The sequence below is a fragment of the Podarcis pityusensis genome (genome assembly GCF_964106645.2).
Source record: "Podarcis pityusensis genome assembly, chromosome: 18".
Taxonomy (NCBI): domain Eukaryota; kingdom Metazoa; phylum Chordata; class Lepidosauria; order Squamata; family Lacertidae; genus Podarcis; species Podarcis pityusensis.
The window spans coordinates 513060-531913 of NC_138043.1; the positions used below are offsets into that span (position 1 = coordinate 513060).

Genomic DNA, 18854 nt, shown 5'->3' on the forward strand with positions numbered 1-18854 from the left:
AAGTTCCTAGTCCTCTTACATCTGAAATGAGGAGGGGGAGCCTGTGGCCCTCCCAGATGAGGAAAGCCAAGTTCCTAGTCCTCATGCATCAAAAATGAGGATTGGAAAGCCTATGGCTTTCCCAGATGCAGAAAGTCAAGTTCCTAGTCCTCTTGCAGAAAATCAAGTTTCTAGTCCTCTTGTATCTAAAATGAGGATGGGGAGCCTATGGCCCTCTCAGATGGGGAAAGTCAAGTTCCTAGACCTCATGCGTCTAAAACAAGGATTGGGGAGCCACTGTAGCAAGAAGAAACTGCCCACTCCATCACCATGGGGCCTCCGGACCCCAGAGCATGTATGTTGGGATGGGGATGCTGGAGGAAGGTCTCTGGCCAGGTGGAAGGACGTCGGTCCCCGGTTCAAATCCAGAGTGCAAGCCCCACCCCTCCGGAAAGGGAGGAAGGGGCTCCTGTGGTGCCTGGAGAGGCCTGCCCCCCCTTGCTGTCCTCAGGACTTGCGCCCGCAGAGCATGGCAAGAGGGCACTGGGTCCTAGTGGCGTCCAGCCCCCTCTTCCCCGTGGGACAGAGAAAGGGGATCCCTGGCAACCCCTCCAACATGGGGGACCCTCAGAGCACCCGGGGTGGAGGAGATCCCGCAAGATGTGTGCGGCGAACATGTCTGAATAAGGCCAGTTGCCTGGGAGTCACAGGTGGGGAGAGCCGCTACCATGTCGCTCAGATCCTGTTTGCTTCTTCCCTTTGGGGCATCTGTTTGGTGCCGGATCCGTCCCAAGAGGGCCCATCTAGTCCAGCATCCTGTTCTCACAGTGACTGACCAGATGCCCCAGAGCAGGATTCGAATGCAAGATCAACTCCCCTTCTGTCGTTTGCAGAAACCAGTGGGAGGGAGTTCCACCGTTTAACAACGTGCTGCGTGAAGGACCCTCCCACTGTCTTTGGCCGCTGGCTGGGTTGCCTGAGGCAGCCGCCTCTCCCGACAGCAGCTTCCGTAGGTGTGGTTTGGCATCTTGCCTCTGATCGATTCCCTCCAGCCGCTTCTGGTTACCTTTCAACGGATGTTTTGACCAAAAGCGTTTTGGGTGAAGGGGAAGAAGGGAGCGAACGCCGACCTGGCAAAGGACAAACGCAGCGGACAATTTGCAGTTCTGCTCTGAAGTCTAAAGTCCTCGCTGGTGCATTCGAGTTTGTGGCTGAGGGCCGTGTCACCCAGAGGCTTCTGCAAATACCAGCCCAAACCACCTGCCATAATAATAATAATAATTTTATTATTTGCACCTCGCCTATCTGGCTGGTTCGCCCCAGCCACTCTGGGTGGCTTCCAACAAATATAAAAGCATAATGAAAAATCAAACATTAGAAATGTCTTCTAAAAGTTGTATAGTTACAAAAACCAACTGAGCGCTCTAGGCATCAGATTTAGATTATTTCTACAGTTTTAATTTTGGAGACAATGTGGTACATTATCAGCATGACAGTACTACAATATAACAATTGTAATAGGTTAAAGGAAAGCCTCAATTTATCAGTTTTACAGTTAGGCCCGAAACTAGTTTCATTTGTCATGACAACACCGTTCCCTGCAGGTTCACCCAACGCCTTAATTATATAGTTTCCTTTGTGTGTTTAAGACACACCTCTTTTAACTTGGACTTTTGACACATTAGGAGCCACCCTACAAGAACACTTTTTAAAGCTGCGTTTTAAAATGGCTCTAACCTGCCAGTGGACCTTAAAGGGGGATAATAATAATAATTGCCAGGAGGACTGGAATCCTCTTATTTTATGGGCTTGCAGTGTTCGAGAGCCAAAACGGATGAGTACCAAGGTACGACAACCAGGGTACGACTGTATTACTACACACAAGGCGGTTTAGGGCAACAAAATATACGGCGAACACGCACCTTCTAATAAATAATCTCTTCCACTACAAAAAGTCATAAGGAAGCAGAACTTCAAAACAGAACGGCTTGTATCAAATAAAGCAATTTTCAGTAATCTGTTAAAATATAACAGTACACAATAAAATTAACTCTCAGATCATCAGCAAATAGATAAATTCCTGTCCGCGGTTGCCCTCCCTTCACCACCTCCCTCTGGCAGGGAAATTTGGGGGTCTGTTAATCCCTTTTCCTAAACACAGCCTGCCTCACTGTTTATATGCCAAGGGGTTGGAAGAATCCCAGGAAGGGCTTGGCAGGTCTGGGAGGGCCGTGCTGGGGGTCCGAGAGCTATACAGAGTTTGCGCGGATGTTGGAGAGAAGCCTCTCCTCTCAGCCTCCTCTGTTCCAGGCGAAACATACCCAGCTCCTTCAACTGTTCCCCATAAGGCTTGGCTTCCAGACCCCTGGTCATCTTGGTCACCCTTCTCTGTTAAAATCTAAATTCTTAATACCTTCTCATTTTCATTAGAATGCAGGGTGCTTTATTAAGCAGCATAAAGATTAGGTCCCTGGCCCCAGGGGCCGTACGAACACTGTGCATGCATGTGGCAAAATGCGAAATTTTGTTTATTTGTGATTATGCCATTTATCATCCTTACTGTCTCATTGACATCCCCAGCAAAACTCCTAATGTATTGCGTGCATTATTTTTTATCAAAGTAAACATAATGGTTATAATAATGATAAAGTGGAAGAGGAGGATGGAATTGTCAAGGTGGAAGGGAGACTGTGCGGATCAAACCCAAAACCTTGGCGTTACCAGCGCCACGCTCGAGGAAAGACCTTCCTGCTGTGTATATCTGGCTGCGCATTTTCCCGGCTCTTGGAGTTTTCTTTTGCAAGCAAGGCATGGCCAGAGGGCCCTTAACCAGCAGCTCATGTTGTTCCCTCCAGATGGTCCTGAACTCCATGCTTAGCCCTGTGATGCAGCAGCAAGCAAGGCCGATGCAGTTCCTGGCTGCATCCACGGAAGTCTAGCGTCCAGGTCAAGGGGAATTAGGCAGGGCCAGATATCGATATATCGCCCAAAACCAGTTTAAAGTCCGGGGGAAATAGATTGGTATATGCTTAGCTGATGATGCATCGTGATGTTGAAAACCAGATATTGCCCTAATAGAAACCAATCCGTATAGTTAAAGCCATGATTTTCCCAGTAGTGATGTATGGAAGTGAGAGCTGGACCATAAAGAAGGCTGATCGCCGAAGAACTGATGCTTTTGAATTATGGACTGCAAGAAGATCCAACCTCTCCATTCTGAAGGAAATCAGCCCTGAGTGCTCACTGGAAGGACAGATCCTGAAGCTGAGGCTCCAAGACTTTGGCCACCTCATGAGAAGAGAAGACTCCCTGGAAAAGACCCTGATGTTGGGAAAGATGGAGGGCGCAAGGAGAAGGGGACGAGATGGTGGGACAGTGTTCTCGAAGCTACCAGCATGAGGGAGGCAGTGGAAGACAGGAGGGCCTGGCGTGCTCTGGTCCAGAGGGTCACAAAGAGTCGGACACAACTAAACGACTAAACAGCAACAGAAACCAAGCCTTATGAGCAGGAGGAGTTGAAGGAGTTGAAGAAGCCTTATGAGTTGAAGGAGCCGAGCGTGCTTAGCCTGGGAGAAGAGGACAGATGCAGCAGCCATCTTCAAATATCAGAAGGGCTGTCACATTTATATATATTTTATTTTTACCGCTCCAGAGGGGAGAATTCAAACCAGTGGGTTCCGTGACAAGGAGCTTGCAACCAAATACAGTGAAACCCGGAAGTAAATGATTCGGTTTCCAAACGGTTTCCGGAAGCCAAACGCGGCTTCCGTTTTGAGTTTCCCTGTTGTGTTGAGGCTTCCGCTTTCAGTTTTCGAATGTTTTGGAAGCCGAACGGTCTTCCGGAACGGATTACGTTGGCAAACCGAGGTCCCACTGTAGCAGGAAGCTGTTTCTGAGTGTTAAGAGGGGTTTCGACGGGGGGCTGGACTCCCCCAGTAGTTGAACTCTCCTCAGTTGGAGGTTTTCAGACAGATATTGGGGGCCAAGGATTCCTCAGCTGAGACTTCTGCCTTGCAGGGGGTCCCTTCTGCACCTGCAGGCCTCAGCCGGGTCTCGCTTTCTTTGCCCCACCTGTCCGCACACGTGCGCTGGGAGCGGTCCCCTCCCCACCCCAAGCCACTAACCGCACTCCATTAATCCTCCCCGTATTTCGCCCCCGAAAGCCCCCGCAGGAGTCTGTGTTTTTAAACAAGGCAGGCAGGAGGGGATCTCTGGAGCCCGGCCTGTTCGGTTTCTGTTTATTTTTGCCCTTTCCCACTTCCTAGATGCTCGGAATATCTTTCGGGGTGAGGTCATCCTAGGCACGGGAGTTCCTGGTTTCCTTCACCCTTTCCTTGCTGATTTAAAAAAACAACCCGTTCCGATACAGCTGGTTTTGGGGCTGAAACGTCTTTCACCTTGGGACTGTTGGCTTTGGAAGGAGGCGAAGGAACCTTTGCAGGTAGAAAGAGATGCCTTTTTGTGGAGCGGGGGCCATTTAGAGGTGAGCTCAGTGGCACTCACCTGCCTCCCCCTCGCTCTTTCTAGACCCCATCCCCTTTTAGCAATGCGTATAAAACAGAGCAGTTATAATGGATGAAAATTGAAAAGTGAAAAACATCTGGCCCGCTCGGTCGGTAGAGCATGCGACTCTTTAATTCTCAGGGTTGCGAGTTTGAGCGCCCCGTTGGGCAAAGGTTTCCGGCATTGCAGGGGGTCGGACTACGTGGCCTTTTGGGCTATAAGCGCTGCCGCCAGGCTCATAAGCAGCCGCTCCCCTGTGGCGAGCGGAGATCTTCTCCAGGCGAACTGGCTTGGGGATGAACAGAAGGCTCCTGTTTCCTTGTTCCCCGAGTGCCCAGGCACACATGGAATTTCTGTTTTTATCTCCCAAGGAGGCTTAATTCCCCGGTGCCCGTGGGTTTGCAAAGCCAGTTACCCCCTGACTACGCACCTCTGGCATTTGGGGTTGTTATTTGGGGGCCTTTGAAGCAGATGGTGACTACTCCCCCCCCCCACTGCTTTCTAAGCAGCTCCGAACGTTCGCTGCCCTCATTCGCATGTGGGGCGGTTGCCCCACCCAGTTTGCAGAAGGGTCAGACTGGGAACACCCTGCTGTGGGCTCCCCACCCCCTTCCCACCGGCCTCTGTCTTGCGTGAATTGCTTAAGCCGGTTCAGCTTGTCTTGGAGACGGCAGCCTCCAATTCCGGGCGTCTTCTGTGCTTCCGGCAGCGGCAGGACGAAGGCAGCAACAAAACTGGCGGTTGCCGGTTCAGCAAGAGCTTGCAAAGCCCCCCCTCACTTTCAGAGGGGGGGCATTTGCTGTGGACGCAGCTCTGTGTGCTGCCATATCCCCCCCCCCTTCTGGGGTGGGTGGGTGGGTGTGTTTTAAGCAAAGAGCCTCCTTATCCGAGGAACCTTGTTGGAGCAGCCAAACTGTCTCTGGAGGTTCCCAGGGTCATCCTCTGCCACCTTCAGACCTAAGGATTTGGCATCTTGGCCTGAGAGCCAGACTGACCACAGGCCTGGATGATGGACCCGTGGCCTAGCTTTTAATGTTTTCAGCGTTTGATGTTTGATCGTGTTTTTAATACTCTTGGGGCTGCCCAGGGTGACCGGGGAAACCCAGCGGGGTATAAATAATTTTTAAAAAGGTCAAGGCCCTGTGGGCAGTTAAGTCCAGTCCAAGGCAACTATGGGGTTGCGGCGCTCATCTCGCTTTCAGGCCAAGGGAGCCGGCGTTTGTCCACAGACAGCTTTTCCGGGTCATGTGGCCGGCAGGACTAAGCCGTTTCTGGGGCAACGGGACACCGTGACGGAAGCCAGAGCTCACGGAAACGCCATTCACCTTCCCGCCACAGTGGTACCTATTTATCTACTTGCACTGGTATGCTTTCGAACTGCTAGGTTGGCAGCATCTGGGACAGAGCAACGGGAGCTCACTCCGTCGTGGGGATTCAAACCGCCGACCTTCTGATCGGCAAGCCCAAGAGGCTCAGTGGTTTAGACCACAGCAGCACCCCCTCTCCCTTTTTATGAGCAATAAATATTATTATTATTAGCATGGGATCATAGAATCATAGCTTTCTGGAGTGGGAAGGGATCCTGAGGGTTATCTAGCCCAACCCACGGCAATGCAGAAATATTTTGCTCCCCATGTGCTCGAACCCACAACCCCGAGATGAAGAGTCGCATGCTCCACTGAGCTATCCCAGCAATCAGAAACTCAGATTTATAAGCCAGGAGTCAAATGGCTCCATAAACCAAGGTTGCAGTTCCCACAATGGAATGTCTAGTTGCCGTTTATTTATTAAAAAGTCTTTATTTTTCAAAGGATGGACTTGCTGTGATTGATTCTCATTTAAAGATCTGGCTAGTTCAGAGGACCTTGAGCTGTGTGAAGAGTTTTGAGAACTTAAAAGAAAAGTCCCTTTCTCCTGGGACATTTTGGCAGTTGCTCTTCCCTCCTGCGACAGGGAGTTCCACAGGTGAACCACAGGGCTTTCTGCAGGTCCGTCTGAGCGCTGCATGTGCTCAAAGTCAACTCTGGGGCACTTGGCATCGGCTTGTGACTTGTGGGATCGGCCTGGCGAGAAGGAAGACCCACGCTTCTTTTTCTTCTTCCCCTCCTCAGATTGCGCAGTAAACGTCCACAAAAACTGCAAGACCCTCTTGCCTGAATGCAGTGGGGCCAAGCCCAAGGTAAGCCACCTTCCTCCTTCTCAATCTCGGGCCGGGGGAAGGCGGGGAGACACAGAAAGAGCTCTTGGCTTCCCTTCATCGCCAGCGAAACATTGCGATATAGAGATAATAGAGCATGACATCTGAAATAAGGACAGGGCTATGCAAAGGCATCGGCTGGCTTCGCGGTTTTCCCCACACCCTGATTTTTGCCTTGCCTGTTCTTGTTTAGGGAAGTTTTCAACGTCTGATGTTTTATCGCTTTTTTATCGTAATCATCATTATTAATATTCTGTTGGGAGCTGCCCAGAGTGGCTGGGGAAACCCAGCCAGATGGGTGGGGTATAAATAAATTATTATTATTATTATTATTGCTGAGTTTGCTGAGTTAACAGGAGCGGCAGGAGTCAAGAGAAGCCTTGGCCAGCTTAATGCTTTTCCCCCAAACAGTGGTACCTTGGAAGTTGAACGGAACCCGTTCCGGAAGTCCGTTCGACTTCTAAAACTTTCAGAAACTGAGGCGCGGCTTCCGATTGGCTGCAGGAAGCCCCTGCAGCCAATCAGAAGCCGCGTCGGACATTCGTCTTTCAAATAACGTTCGCAAACCAGAACACTCCCTTCAAGGTTTGCGGTGTTCGGGAGTCGAAACATTCGACCCGCAAGGCGTTCGGAATCCAAGGTACGACTGTATTGTGATATTTGCATAGCGCGCAAACGTCACAATTCACGATATCTTGCCACAGCGAAGCCCTTCAAGCCCCGCTTCCTGTTATCATTGTGTTGTTTCTCTTCTTCCTTCCCTCCCCTTTTCTATCTTGCAGCAAAGAGATTCGTTCCTCCGCCCTCCGAGCTCTCCACCCAGTTCGCTCCGGAGCTACAGCCCAGGTTCGTACTCCCAAATAATCTGTTTCCGCGGCTCTGACTTTGCTTGCAGACGGGGCTGTGGCTTTTCCCCCTAGGAGGAAAGGCGGCGGCGTTTGGGCCTTTTCAGTTCAGAGGAGAGGCAAGGAAGAGGCCACCTGGTTGAAGTAAAATCACACCTGGCGCATAGCAAGTGGGCACAGGAGCTCGCGGGCACCCGAATGTCAGAAGACCCGGAACCGGCAGGAGGAAATATTGCCTGCAGCGCATGGTTAGACTGTGGAACTACCTGCCACAGTGACGGCCACCGGCTTTTAAAAAAGAGACTGGACAACTTGGTGGAGGAGAATCGGGCTATGATGGTTCAGAATGCTTCTGAATCTCAGTTTCTGGAAACCACTGGAACCAGTAGAGAGAAAGCTCTTGTGCTCACATCCTGCTTGCGGGTTTCCCATAATAGGCAACTGGTCAGGAACGCTACTAGATGGACCATTGGCCCGATCGAATGCTACAAAAGCGGGGGGCACTCGGCAGCCCAGAAAGTGGCTCCCCCTTTTTCCCGCTCGGGAAAGCTCTAGAACGCTCCTGAGTGGCCTAAAATCGCCCCATGTGCGCCTTTTCATGCTTCTTTCCCCCCCCCTTCATCTCACCTCATTGTGAAACCTCAACAAAAATAAGGGAATGAAAAATATCACAGAGCCCTGAGAAAAATCGATAAGCTGTTTTCCCCCCATCGATCGCTTGCTTGGCAGCTGTGAAACGGGGGAAAATAGATATCTATCTATATATTACCAGGTTGGCTGTTTGTGCATGCGTGTTAAATTGTGCCGGTTTTCTTGGTTCCCGGCACTGAGTGGGGCTAAAAAAGAAGAAGAAGGAGCTGGGTAAGAGATTGGAGGCAGGGTGGGGGGGGGGAGAACGGGCCTTTTTCCTCTCTGCCTAGCGGGTGAAGCATCTCTGCGGTGCGCAGTCTGGTCTGTCGGGAGAAGCGGCCGGGGAATCAATGTCTTTCCTCGGCGGCCTGCAGGCTGTGCTAATTGAACTCAGAAAACGGCTTGCCTTTCGGGGAGCCTGGCTTGTGGGGGGCAGGAGGGGGACTTGGAGGGGGGAGAGCCGTCCGGACGAGAAACCATTTTGGGGGCCGGCAGTTCTCCCACTCGCCTCGTGGCGCCCCCAAGCCAGCGGAGGGCAGAAAATGAGATGGAGGGGGGCATCCATTGGACGGCTCCAGGGCTGTGGAGTTTGCATGGCTTTCAGCTTGGAATGGGGGATGGAAGCACCTGGGGGCACGACTTCGTTTCGCCAGCCGTGGGCCTGCGCGGCGAGAATCGTTTCCGTGACGGACGTGGGAAGAGCCTACCTTCTCAGGCCCCTCCAGGCCAGCTTCCTCGTCTCATGGCGGAGAAATACCCCTGAGAACCCAGAAATCGAGGTAGACTGCGCCCGGAGCTGGAGGCTCTATAAAAACTCAAGCCGAGTCCGGCTGCCGCAGCATCGAACCAGCCCAGCCTCCTCACAGTGGCCAACCGGATGACTCAATGGGAAACCCGAAAGCCGGATTCAAGTGCGAGAACCCTCTGTCCTCCTGTGGTTCGCAGAAAGCAGGATTCAGAAGCCGAGCCGCTGTGGCAGGAGGCCTTCGACAGCCCTCTCCTCCATGGATTTGTCTCTTTGCAAGCCGTCTAAGGTCAGTGTCCGCCGTGGCCTCCTGCAGCAGTGCGTTCCGCAGTTCCGATCTTGCACTACATGAGCAAGCCCTTCCCTTTGGCTACTTAAAGCTGCTTTCCTCCTTCCGGTTTTTTCGCCCAAAAACGTAAGCTCCCCACGTGCGGATAAAACCTGCGTTGATCTTCCCAGCGTCTGGTTTGGGAGAAAAGATTAGCAGAGCTTCTTCCCTGGCCTGATCCGCACCGCATTCTGCCTGCCGCTTTCCCCATAGCACCTGCAGGCTGCAGTGCGGATGAGAACGGCCTGTTCTTCCGCGCTGGGCGACTGAAGCGAGGTTGCATCCTGGGAAAGGTTTTTCTCCTCCTCCTGCCCCTTGCAGTTTCCCTAGAGCTCCGTTCCAGCAAAACAGGCTTGTCAGGAGTAAACAGACCCCCATGGGGAGAGGCCGGCCAGCCTTGCTGTCTTCTTAATATTATTCCCAGAAGCCCGATATCCTCAGTGCCGCCAGCACTGTCTGGCAGCAGCTGTTCTCGGGGCTTCAGCTGGGAGTCTGCAGGCAAGGGCATCGCTTCTTTGCTCAGCTGCGGTGCTTGCCTTATGAATGACGCAAACCCACCCCACAAAGTCCTTGCAATTCCAAGTTAGGTCCTTGGTCTGTTGAGCTTGGACTCGGCAGCAGCTCCCCAAGGTTTTGGAGCCAGGTCCGCCTCCCCGTTCGAAATTCCCCCAGCACATTTTGCACCTGGCTTTGAACCTCTTGCGACTCGCTGACATCTCCGTCTGGCAATCCTTGGGTCATTCCTGTTTCCACACGCCCAGACCCCATCCTGTTCAATTCTATCCCTGGTGTTTCATCTGCACGCCGGGAATGAAATTTGGGGACCCAAATGCTTTCTCTGGGTAGCCCAAGCAGGAGCAGCAAACGACGTTATAGTGGATTGTTTGCCGCTTGCCGTTGGGAAGGATATCAGAATAGACCAGGCTTCCTCAGCCTCGGCCCTCCAGATGTTTTTGGCCTACAACTCCCATGATCCCTAGCTAGCAGGACCAGTGGTCAGGGATGATGGGAATTGTAGCCTCAAAACATCTGGAGGGCCGAGTTGGAGGAAGCCTGGAATAGACCAATATATCGGTGTCCTTTTAGTTATCAGAGCTCTTAACCCGGTTCAAGGTAGTCCTCTGAACTAGCCAGGGGAGAATCCATCCCAGTCAGTCCATCCTTTGGAAAATAGGACTTTAGAGCCGTCTTGCCCAAAAATGGCACCTGGGCTTTCCGTTTTGGCAACTGCCACCCTGGTTTAAGGGGCTGTTCGGCAGCCAGCTTATATATTGTGAGTTTCTGACGCTTCCCCTCCTGGCTGTGTGTGTGTGTGTGTTTGTGTGTCTTCCCTCCTCCTTTCCTTGGCCACTGCAGCGTGCAATTCTTAATTTGATTCCTCCCCCCCCCCCTTAATTGCCAATGTCTCCAGCCGACGAAACACGGCCTCCCCCTAATTATATTTATTTTACATTGGGCCGTTTTGTGCATCAAACGCCACGGAGGGCGAATGCGCCTTGTCCGTTTGCCGACTCGGCTCGTCTTCCAGCTCCTCAGAGTCTCAGTTTGGTGCGGCGGCTGTGAGCCGCTCACCATTTCTTCCCCCCTTCCCTCCCTCCCTCGCAGTTGTAAGATAATTCTTTGCTTTGACACATGGGAGCATGTTCTCCCTTTGGGAGCCGAGGTGCAAATAATTGCGGGCTCCGGCCGCTAAACGAGGGACTTAGCAATTTCCAGAGCACGCAGTGGGGGCCCAATTTCCTCCCCTCCAGACTTGCCTGCTGATTCCGCCAATACGCCCCCTGCTGCTGAGCGGCCGCGCTTGCCTCTCTGGACACTTCTAGAAGGGCTGGCCTGGCGGCATAAAAGCGTGTCGTGCCCCCCGGGCCACAGTGCCGCTTCGCAGGCATGGGCAATGCCACGTCCAAGGGTGGCAGCGGCGGCGGCGCCGCGCCTTCCGAGCTGCTCTTCTGCGGCTCCTTCTCCAACCGCTGGAACGAGAGCGTCTTCCTGGAGAACGAGCTGCTGACCTCCCGGATCCTCTCCGTCCTCCGGCCCCACTCGGACGGCCGGGGGCTCCTGCGGGCGGCCGGGCCGCCCTTCGCCGCCCGCTTCCTGAGCCCCAACTCTGCCTTTGCCTCCGTAGCCTCCGCCTTCCGGGAGCACCCGCACGGATCCCTCCTGGGCCCGGATGGCGGCGCCCTCGGGATGACGATCACGCAGAGGGGGAGCTCGCCCACGCCGCTGGCCGACGCAGCTTCCATCAGGGCTGCCGCTAAGCCCGGGTGAGTCTGCCCTGGGGGCTCCGGGGGTGGGGGGGGAGGCAGCGAGAAAGAGCGCCCCCTCCTTTGGCACAGCCCTCCTGTCCTCCTCTCCTCCTGCGATACGATCATCACGCAGAACAACGAAATTGAAATCTACATAAGGCATTCAAAACCCAACAAGCCTGCTATCCCAACCCAGTTAGCCTCCCTTTTGCAGAAAAACGTGGGTCTAAAGGACCCCCGAAAGCAGGGAGACTCTCCCCCCAAACCCCAGACTTGTAGCAGATGCAAGCATGATTTTAAATGGCAATATTTCTGGCTCATGGGGGGGGGGGGGGGGGACAGCATCAGGAGATTGCAGTCTGGTATTTATAGCACGAGGCTGCTGTCCATATGAAATCCTTCCTTCCTTGGTTTTATTTCTTCGCTCAGCATGCGGCTCTTAATCTCAGGTCCGTGGGTTCGAGTCCCACGTAGGGCAAAAAGATCCTTGCACTGCCGGGGTTGGGCTGGATGACCCTTGGGGATCCCTTCCAACTGAACAACTGTATGATTCTTTAGTTCTGATTCCTGCATTTCATGGGTTGGGCTAGAGCACCCTCAGGGTAACACAGAGAACATTTAGAACAACAGGTGGAGATCAGATGGGAAGCAAAACTGTCCAACAGGCACGTAGGCTGAGTCCAGTTGCACGGGGGTTACAACTACAGAGCCCGGTTGAAGGATATCAGCTGTATCTGGTTGTTGAGTCTAGTTCAAGATTTTTCCCTGGCTCAAGATGAGAGTTGCCTTGAAAATGCACGTGCAATAGAAGAACTCCAAATCGTATAGGAAGCGCTCAGAGGTCCTAGTCCATGTCAGAATCTCAAGTTGTGCATCCTTTTCTCTGTTCCAGAGAGGGGGAATCCAGCGCCCCTCGTCCGATTCAGGGCTGCTTCCCATTGAGCTGGTGTGGGTCTGTTTCTCGGGGAGGTCTTGGTCTCCCTCTGCTCCGCTTTCCTAGAGAAGGAACGGCTCTCCCTTTGGGCTGGCAAACGTCTCCCGATGCCGGCAGGATGCGGGCCAGCCCTTGAGTGTGGGGAGTGAGATTTACGGGGGGCTGGAATTTGCAAGAATTTGCGAGGGAGAGGGGTGGGTGAGGGCAGGGATCAGCCCGAGTTTGCCGCCGGGGACAGCAAGGAGGGTGCGCAGAGGTATTGCCACTGGAGGGAGCGAGGAGGCAGCGAAAGGAGGTTTATTACATAACCGAAACGCCAGCTCTTCAAAACTCATTGGCACACAGCAAAATCTGTTCTCGACATGCAAGCAAATCTCAGCACGCAGGTTTCTCCGTCCTGTTTTTGTAAATCTTTCTGCTGGGCCGAGACGGGCTTGCAGGGTCCCGTCCCACCCCCTTGCAGCCCCAGAGAGCTTTTCTTAATTTTTAATTTAGAGAAAAGGAGCTGGGCAGAGGGAAAGCTTTTTTCCCTTGTCCCCTGCAACAGATAAAAGGCAGCTCTCCCTCGATCGGCGTGGAGTTAATCTGTGGAACTCCCTTCCACAAGAGGCGGGGAGGGGGGCACCAACTTGGATGGCTTTGCAAGAGGAGGGGGCTGTCCTGTCCTAGCCCAGGACAGCTCTGCCTCTGCCTCCACCGTCTGAGGCAGCCATGCTGTTGAGTTCTGCTTGCTGGAAACCACAGGAGAGGGCTCTTGGGTTCGAATCCTGATTGCCGGTTTCCCAATGAGGCTTCTGGCTGGCCGCTGTGAGAACAGGATGCTGGAGCAGACATTGGCCAGATCCAGCAAACGTGCCTGAAGTCATTGAGCTCTGGACCTGCTTGAGGCCTCCAGTGACAGAGGGAGGCGTGTGGTTTTACCTGCTCTCAGAGTTGTCGTTTGTTTGCTTTTTGCAGCGCTGAATGTTCTCCATAGACTCAGTGTTTTTAGATCCTCGATGCTGCTTTTGCCCCCCCCCCGCTCTCCCCCAGTTCTTACAGTTAGTGGAGCATGTGACTCTTCATCTCAGGGTTGTGGGTCCAAGCCCCCTAGGCTCAAAAATTTAGGGGGTTGGACTCGATGACCCTCCGACTCTACAATCCTTCTTCTTCATCTTTCATGACCTCCGTCGTCCCGTTCCCAAAGGTGTGAGGGGCCCCCCCCCATACCGTGTGACACCTGGCTAGGCGGTCCGACAAGGGGGGTGGCAGCTCCTCTGACGCCAGCTCTGCCTTTTCCCCTGTTCAGGCTCACGGGGGCAGAGATGGACGAGGGGGATTCGGGTTTCCTGAAGCCGAAAGCGGCCTCCGAGGACGTGGTCTCCGTGGCCTCCTCCACGGCGGAATCGGTCTTTGTGGAAGGTAAGTGGGGGCCGAATCCTGTGCCGTAGGGGGGGGGTTGTGGTGGCACTCAGTGCGCTGGGACAGGGGATGTTGTGTGCGAGAGAGAGAGAGCGTGTGTGTGTTTGTGCGTGGAGAATCAGAATTGTGTAGTCAGAAAGAGGCCCCTAAATATCATCTAGTCCATCCCCCTACAATGCAGGAGCCACAGTTAGAGACAAGCGAGCGGCAGAATTAGCAGGCTTTTGCTTTCCGGCCGTGAAAAGGCCTTTTCGTGGCCAGAGCTCTGTGTTGGACGGTAGGGAGAAACCGCCCGTCGAGCACTTTGTCTGCAGCATCCTCTTCCTCCCCGCAGATGCTCAGTACGCCTCCTTGCGGAACGAGCTGGAGACGGACGCCCGGGAGTTTGAGGCCCCGTCGTGGAGCCTCGCGGTGGAGCCAGCCTACGCCAAGCAGCAGGAGAGGGAGGTCGCCAAGAGGCAAGACGTCATCTACGGTGAGGAGCCCAGAATCGCCTCCGCGGGGCCTTCTCTGCGGCGGCTCTGGCCGGGGCCCCTTGCGCTCGGATGGGGGGGAAGCAGGGAGCCCGACAGCAGGGGGCGCCAGAGGCAGGGAGGAGTCCCAGCTTTGTCTCTTCCCTCTGCCTGCCTGGGCGGAGTTCTGCAAGGGGAACAACAGACACGAGGAGGCAGCTGGCAGGCAGGACCCCCACTCCGGACCTCCAAGCTAGCTGGGAGGGCAGGTCCCCATTCACACAAATGGAGCCGCCTAATACAGTTATAAAAGGGGGAGACCGGTGAAATTGATAGACTATTAGTAGAAATAAGAGGATCCAGAAGATTTGATCTTGGGGAAGCTCACCTAACAATGTTTAGAAAAAAATAAGGAAAAGACAAGAATTTGTTTGTATTTCTGTGTGTATTGTTTATTTGTGTTATAAAATGAATAAAATTTTTGAGGATAAAAAAGATCAGTTAAAAGAAGCATGGGAAAAGGAGACAACAGGGCAGATAGATACCGTATTTTTTGCTCTATAAGACGCACCAGACCACAAGACGTACCTAGTTTTTGAGGAGGAAAACAAGAAAAAAAATATTCTGAATCTCAGAAGCCAGAACAGCAAGAGGGATCTCTGCGCAGTGAAAGCAGCCATCCCTCTCGCTGTTCTGGCTTCTGGGATAGCTGTGCAGTCTGCATTCGCTCCATAAGACGCACACACATTTCCCCTTACTTTTCAGGAGGGGAAAAGTGAGTCTTATAGAGCAAAAAATACGGTAGTCAAAGCTTGGGGGAAATAGGGGAGAATAGTGCTTTGAAACTGCCGTCTATAAGAATAAAAGGAAATTACTATAAGTTAGTTTGGAGATGGTACTTAACACCAGTCAGATTAAATCAAATAAACAAGGAATATTCGGTGTAATGTTGGAGGGTGTGCCAGGAAACCGGGAATTACGTTCACACGTGGTGGGGGTGTAAATAAATGTACAGTTTTTGGGGAGTCGGGAGGGATGCAAAGTCGGGACTCAGCGGGGGCAGATGTGCTCCCCCCTGCAGAGCTGATGCAGACCGAGATGCACCACGTCCGGACGCTGAAGATCATGCTGAAGGTCTACTCGCGAGCCATGCGGGAGGAGCTGCAGTTTGGCCAGGCCACCATCCTCCGCCTCTTCCCCTGCGCGGACGAGCTGCTGGAGCTGCACGGAGCCTTCCTCTCGAGGCTGAAGGAGCTGCGGCAGGAGGCGCTGGAGGAAGGCAGCGAGAGGAACTACATTGTCCGGAGGATCGGGGCCCTCCTGGTGCAGCAGGTGGGTCCCGGGGGGGGGCCCTCTCCCTTCACCCCCCACCCGCGGAACAACAACCCAATAGCCCACCCCCAAGTTAAAAAACACATTTTAAAAGGGCATAGGATGTCAACCAAAGGTAAAGGTAAAGGGACCCCTGACCGTTAGGTCCAGTCGTGGCCGACTCTGGGGTTGCGGCGCTCATCTCGCTCTATAGGCCGAGGGAGCCGGCATCCAGCTTCCGGGTCATGTGGCCAGCAGGACTAAGCCACTTCTGGCGAACCAGAGCAGCACACGGAAACACCCTTTACCTTCCCGCCGGAGCGGTACCTATTTATCTACTTGCCCTTTGACGTGCTTTCAAACTGCTAGGTTGGCAGGAGCTGGGACCGAGCAACGGGAGCTCACCCCGTCATTGCGGGGATTCGAACCGCCGACCTTCCGATCTCTGGTCTAGGGCCATACTACCCTGAACACGCCCGATCTCGTCTGATCTTGGAAGCTAAGCAGGGTCAGGCCTGGTTAGTACTTGGATGGGAGGCAAGTCCTAGGCTCTGTTGTTTAACCCACAGCGCCACCCGCATCCCCTTTCAACGTCCACTTTCAAAGGCCTGGTTAAAAAGGAACGTTTTTGCCTGGCGCCTAAAGATGTATAGTGAACTTCCCTGGGGAGAGCATTCCACAGACAGGGAGCCACAGCAGAGAAGGCCCCGCTCTCGTTTCGCCACCCTCCGTGCCTCTCAAGTAGGAGGCACACGAAGGAGGACCTCGGAATAAGATCTCAGGGTCTGGGTGGGTTCATATGACAAGAGGTATTGCGGTCCTGAGATGCAATCGCCCCCCCCCCCTTTTCCCCCTGCCTCCCCGGTTTCCAGTTCTCGGGGGAGACGGGCGAGCTGGTCAAGGAGAAGTACGGTGTCTTCTGCAGCAGCCACGGAGAGGCGGTCGCCCACTACAAAGAGCTCCTGCAACAGAGCAAGAAGTTCCAGAACCTGATCAAGGTAAGGGGGCCAGGAAAGGAGAGCAGGGGGGGGGGGGGACCTTCAGCCAGTGGGGCATAACAGTGAAGAACAGATTACGGCCTTGGGAGACCTAGGTTCGAATCCCCACTTGGCCCTGAAGCACCTTGCAGGGTTGTGAGGATGGGAAAGGGGAGGGAGAGGAGGAGAACCTTGGAAGAAAAAAAGGAGCATATAAATAAAAGAATAAAAGGAAATTACAGGGGTGCCTAGGTTCCCGAACGGCTTGGCTCCTGAACAAATCGGCTCCCGAATGCCGCAAACCTGGAAGTGAGTGTTCCAGTTTGTGAACGTTTTTCGGAAGCCGAACGTCCAACGCGGCTTCTGATTGGCTGCAGGAAGAAGCTGCGACTTGGTTTTCGAACCGTTCCGGGAGTCGAATGGACTCCCGGAGCAGATTAAGTTTGAGAACCCAGGTGTGTGTATATAACCAAGCCTTTGCATTCGGTGGCAGTCTATCTCGGGAGAGCAAGATTTGGGGGTCCGAATTGGCCAGGTTGGGGGCCGCAAAGCCGTTCCTGCAAGGCGTAGCCCTCCCCACCCAGATCTCTCGTCTCCCTTGCCCTCTAGAGAATCAGCAACTCTTCCATCGTGCGGCGGCTCGGGGTCCAGGAGTGCAACCTGCTGGTGACGCAGCGCATCATGAAATACCCCGTCCTGGTGGAGCGCATCATTCAGAACACGGAAGGTGCGGCTTGCGGGGGGTGGGATGGGATAGAGGACCTCTAGAGGTCTCTCCCAGCTCGATGGCTCGATCCCTTTCCCCCTCTCGACTGAACTTTGAGGCCCATTTGGGTGTGGGGAGAACCCTTTCCAGCCTCAGGGGGGCTGCCTTGTTGGGGGCCCCACTGCATTTAAGTGGTGGGTGTGGCTAAAGGGGAAAGTGGGTGGAGCAATGGCTTTGACTCCTCCCCCTGGGTCCTGGAAACTACAAAAGTCGCAAGGTTGCCACCAGGGTGCATTTGATTTAAATTAAATTGATTTAAATCACTAGTCAGTAAGGCTGATTAAAATCACGTGTTTTTTTACAGAAAGGCTCATTATCGTGTGTATAATCTTAATATTTACAACCAGATGAAGGTTTCGGTTTTGGAATAATAAATTTCCAGAGTAGTTTTTACAGCTATGTCAAGAATTACTGATTTGGTTCTGCTGGTAGCAATACATAAGACAGATAATTATGAAATTATCGTGAGGTTTAATAAGTTAACTGTTTATACTTGGACAGCTTTTTCTGCTGTGTTTTATTGGAAGGAGAAAAACAGTCATTTCCTTAATAACAATTTAAACAATTTATTTAACTAAAACAATGACATTGTAGCATATCTATCCTTGTTTGTTTACTGATGGGGTTAAACAATAAAAAAATAAAACTTAGACTGAGTTTTAGCACACATGAAAAACTTAAAACAAATCCTTATTTCCTGATGAATAGCCTTTGGACTATAACGTAACTTAAATAGAAAATCCCTAGAAGCTTGGGGGCTTCCCTTTGGGAGGGGCTCCGTTTGCCCACTTTGAGGACAGGATGCCAGCCCAGAAAGGCCCCCGATGGCCTAATCCTGCAGCCAAGCTCTCCTTAGCTTCTCGCAGTCCCTGAATGGACAGAGCCCCCGCCTACCTTAGAACGAGGAGCTAATTCCTTCCTCCCCCGGTTTCTTCCCCGCAGCCGGCACCCAGGAGTATGAGGATCTGACGCGGGCGCTGGTGCTGATCAAGGAGGTCATCACGGCCGTGGACGCCAAGGTCAACGAGAACGAGAAGGGGCAGCGCCTGCGCGAGATGGCGACCAAGATGGAGGTGAAGTCTTCGGGGAAGTTCAAGAACGGCCTGGTCTTCCGCAAGGAGGACATGCTCCAAAGGCGGCTCCTGGTGGATGGCGTTCTGTGCTGGAAAGCCGCCTCCGGGCGCCTCAAAGGTGGGTCCTTGCTGCTTCCCCCCAGAGTTTGCTGGGACAGAGGACGGGATTTGCAGGCAAGCAGGACGCGGGTGGTGCTGTGGGTTAAACCACTGAGCCAAGGACTTGCCGATCAGAAGGTCGGCGGTTCGAATCCCCGCGACGGGGTGAGCTCCCGTTGCTCGGTCCCTGCTCCTGCCAACCTAGCAGTTCGAAAGCACGTCAAAGTGCAAGTAGATAAATAGGTACTGCTCTGGCAGGAAGGTAAACGGCGTTTCCGTGCGCTGCTCTGGTTTGCCAGAAGCGGCTTAGTCCTGCTGGCCACATGACCCGGAAGCTATACGCCGGCTCCCTTGGCCAATAAAGCGAG

At 53.3% G+C, this 18854-nt stretch overlaps 1 protein-coding gene and 1 long non-coding RNA gene across 3 annotated transcripts in view; both read left to right on the forward strand.

Moving 5' to 3' along the window:
• Nucleotides 1-18854, forward strand: part of ARHGEF18 (Rho/Rac guanine nucleotide exchange factor 18) — a 54233-nt gene that overhangs the window by 20903 nt on the left and 14476 nt on the right. For both annotated transcript variants that reach the window (XM_080988728.1, XM_080988727.1), the window contains exons 11-19: nucleotides 6594-6661; nucleotides 7462-7525; nucleotides 11353-11491; nucleotides 13696-13808; nucleotides 14143-14283; nucleotides 15342-15592; nucleotides 16444-16569; nucleotides 17158-17275; nucleotides 18257-18505. In XM_080988728.1, coding sequence (XP_080844854.1) covers nucleotides 6594-6661; nucleotides 7462-7525; nucleotides 11353-11491; nucleotides 13696-13808; nucleotides 14143-14283; nucleotides 15342-15592; nucleotides 16444-16569; nucleotides 17158-17275; nucleotides 18257-18505 — 1269 coding nt within the window. The remainder of the gene's footprint in view (nucleotides 1-6593; nucleotides 6662-7461; nucleotides 7526-11352; nucleotides 11492-13695; nucleotides 13809-14142; nucleotides 14284-15341; nucleotides 15593-16443; nucleotides 16570-17157; nucleotides 17276-18256; nucleotides 18506-18854) is intronic.
• On the forward strand, nucleotides 756-2010 carry LOC308467583. The gene is made up of 2 exons (XR_013981239.1): nucleotides 756-797; nucleotides 828-2010. It is a non-coding gene; the product is annotated as an uncharacterized lncRNA (long non-coding RNA).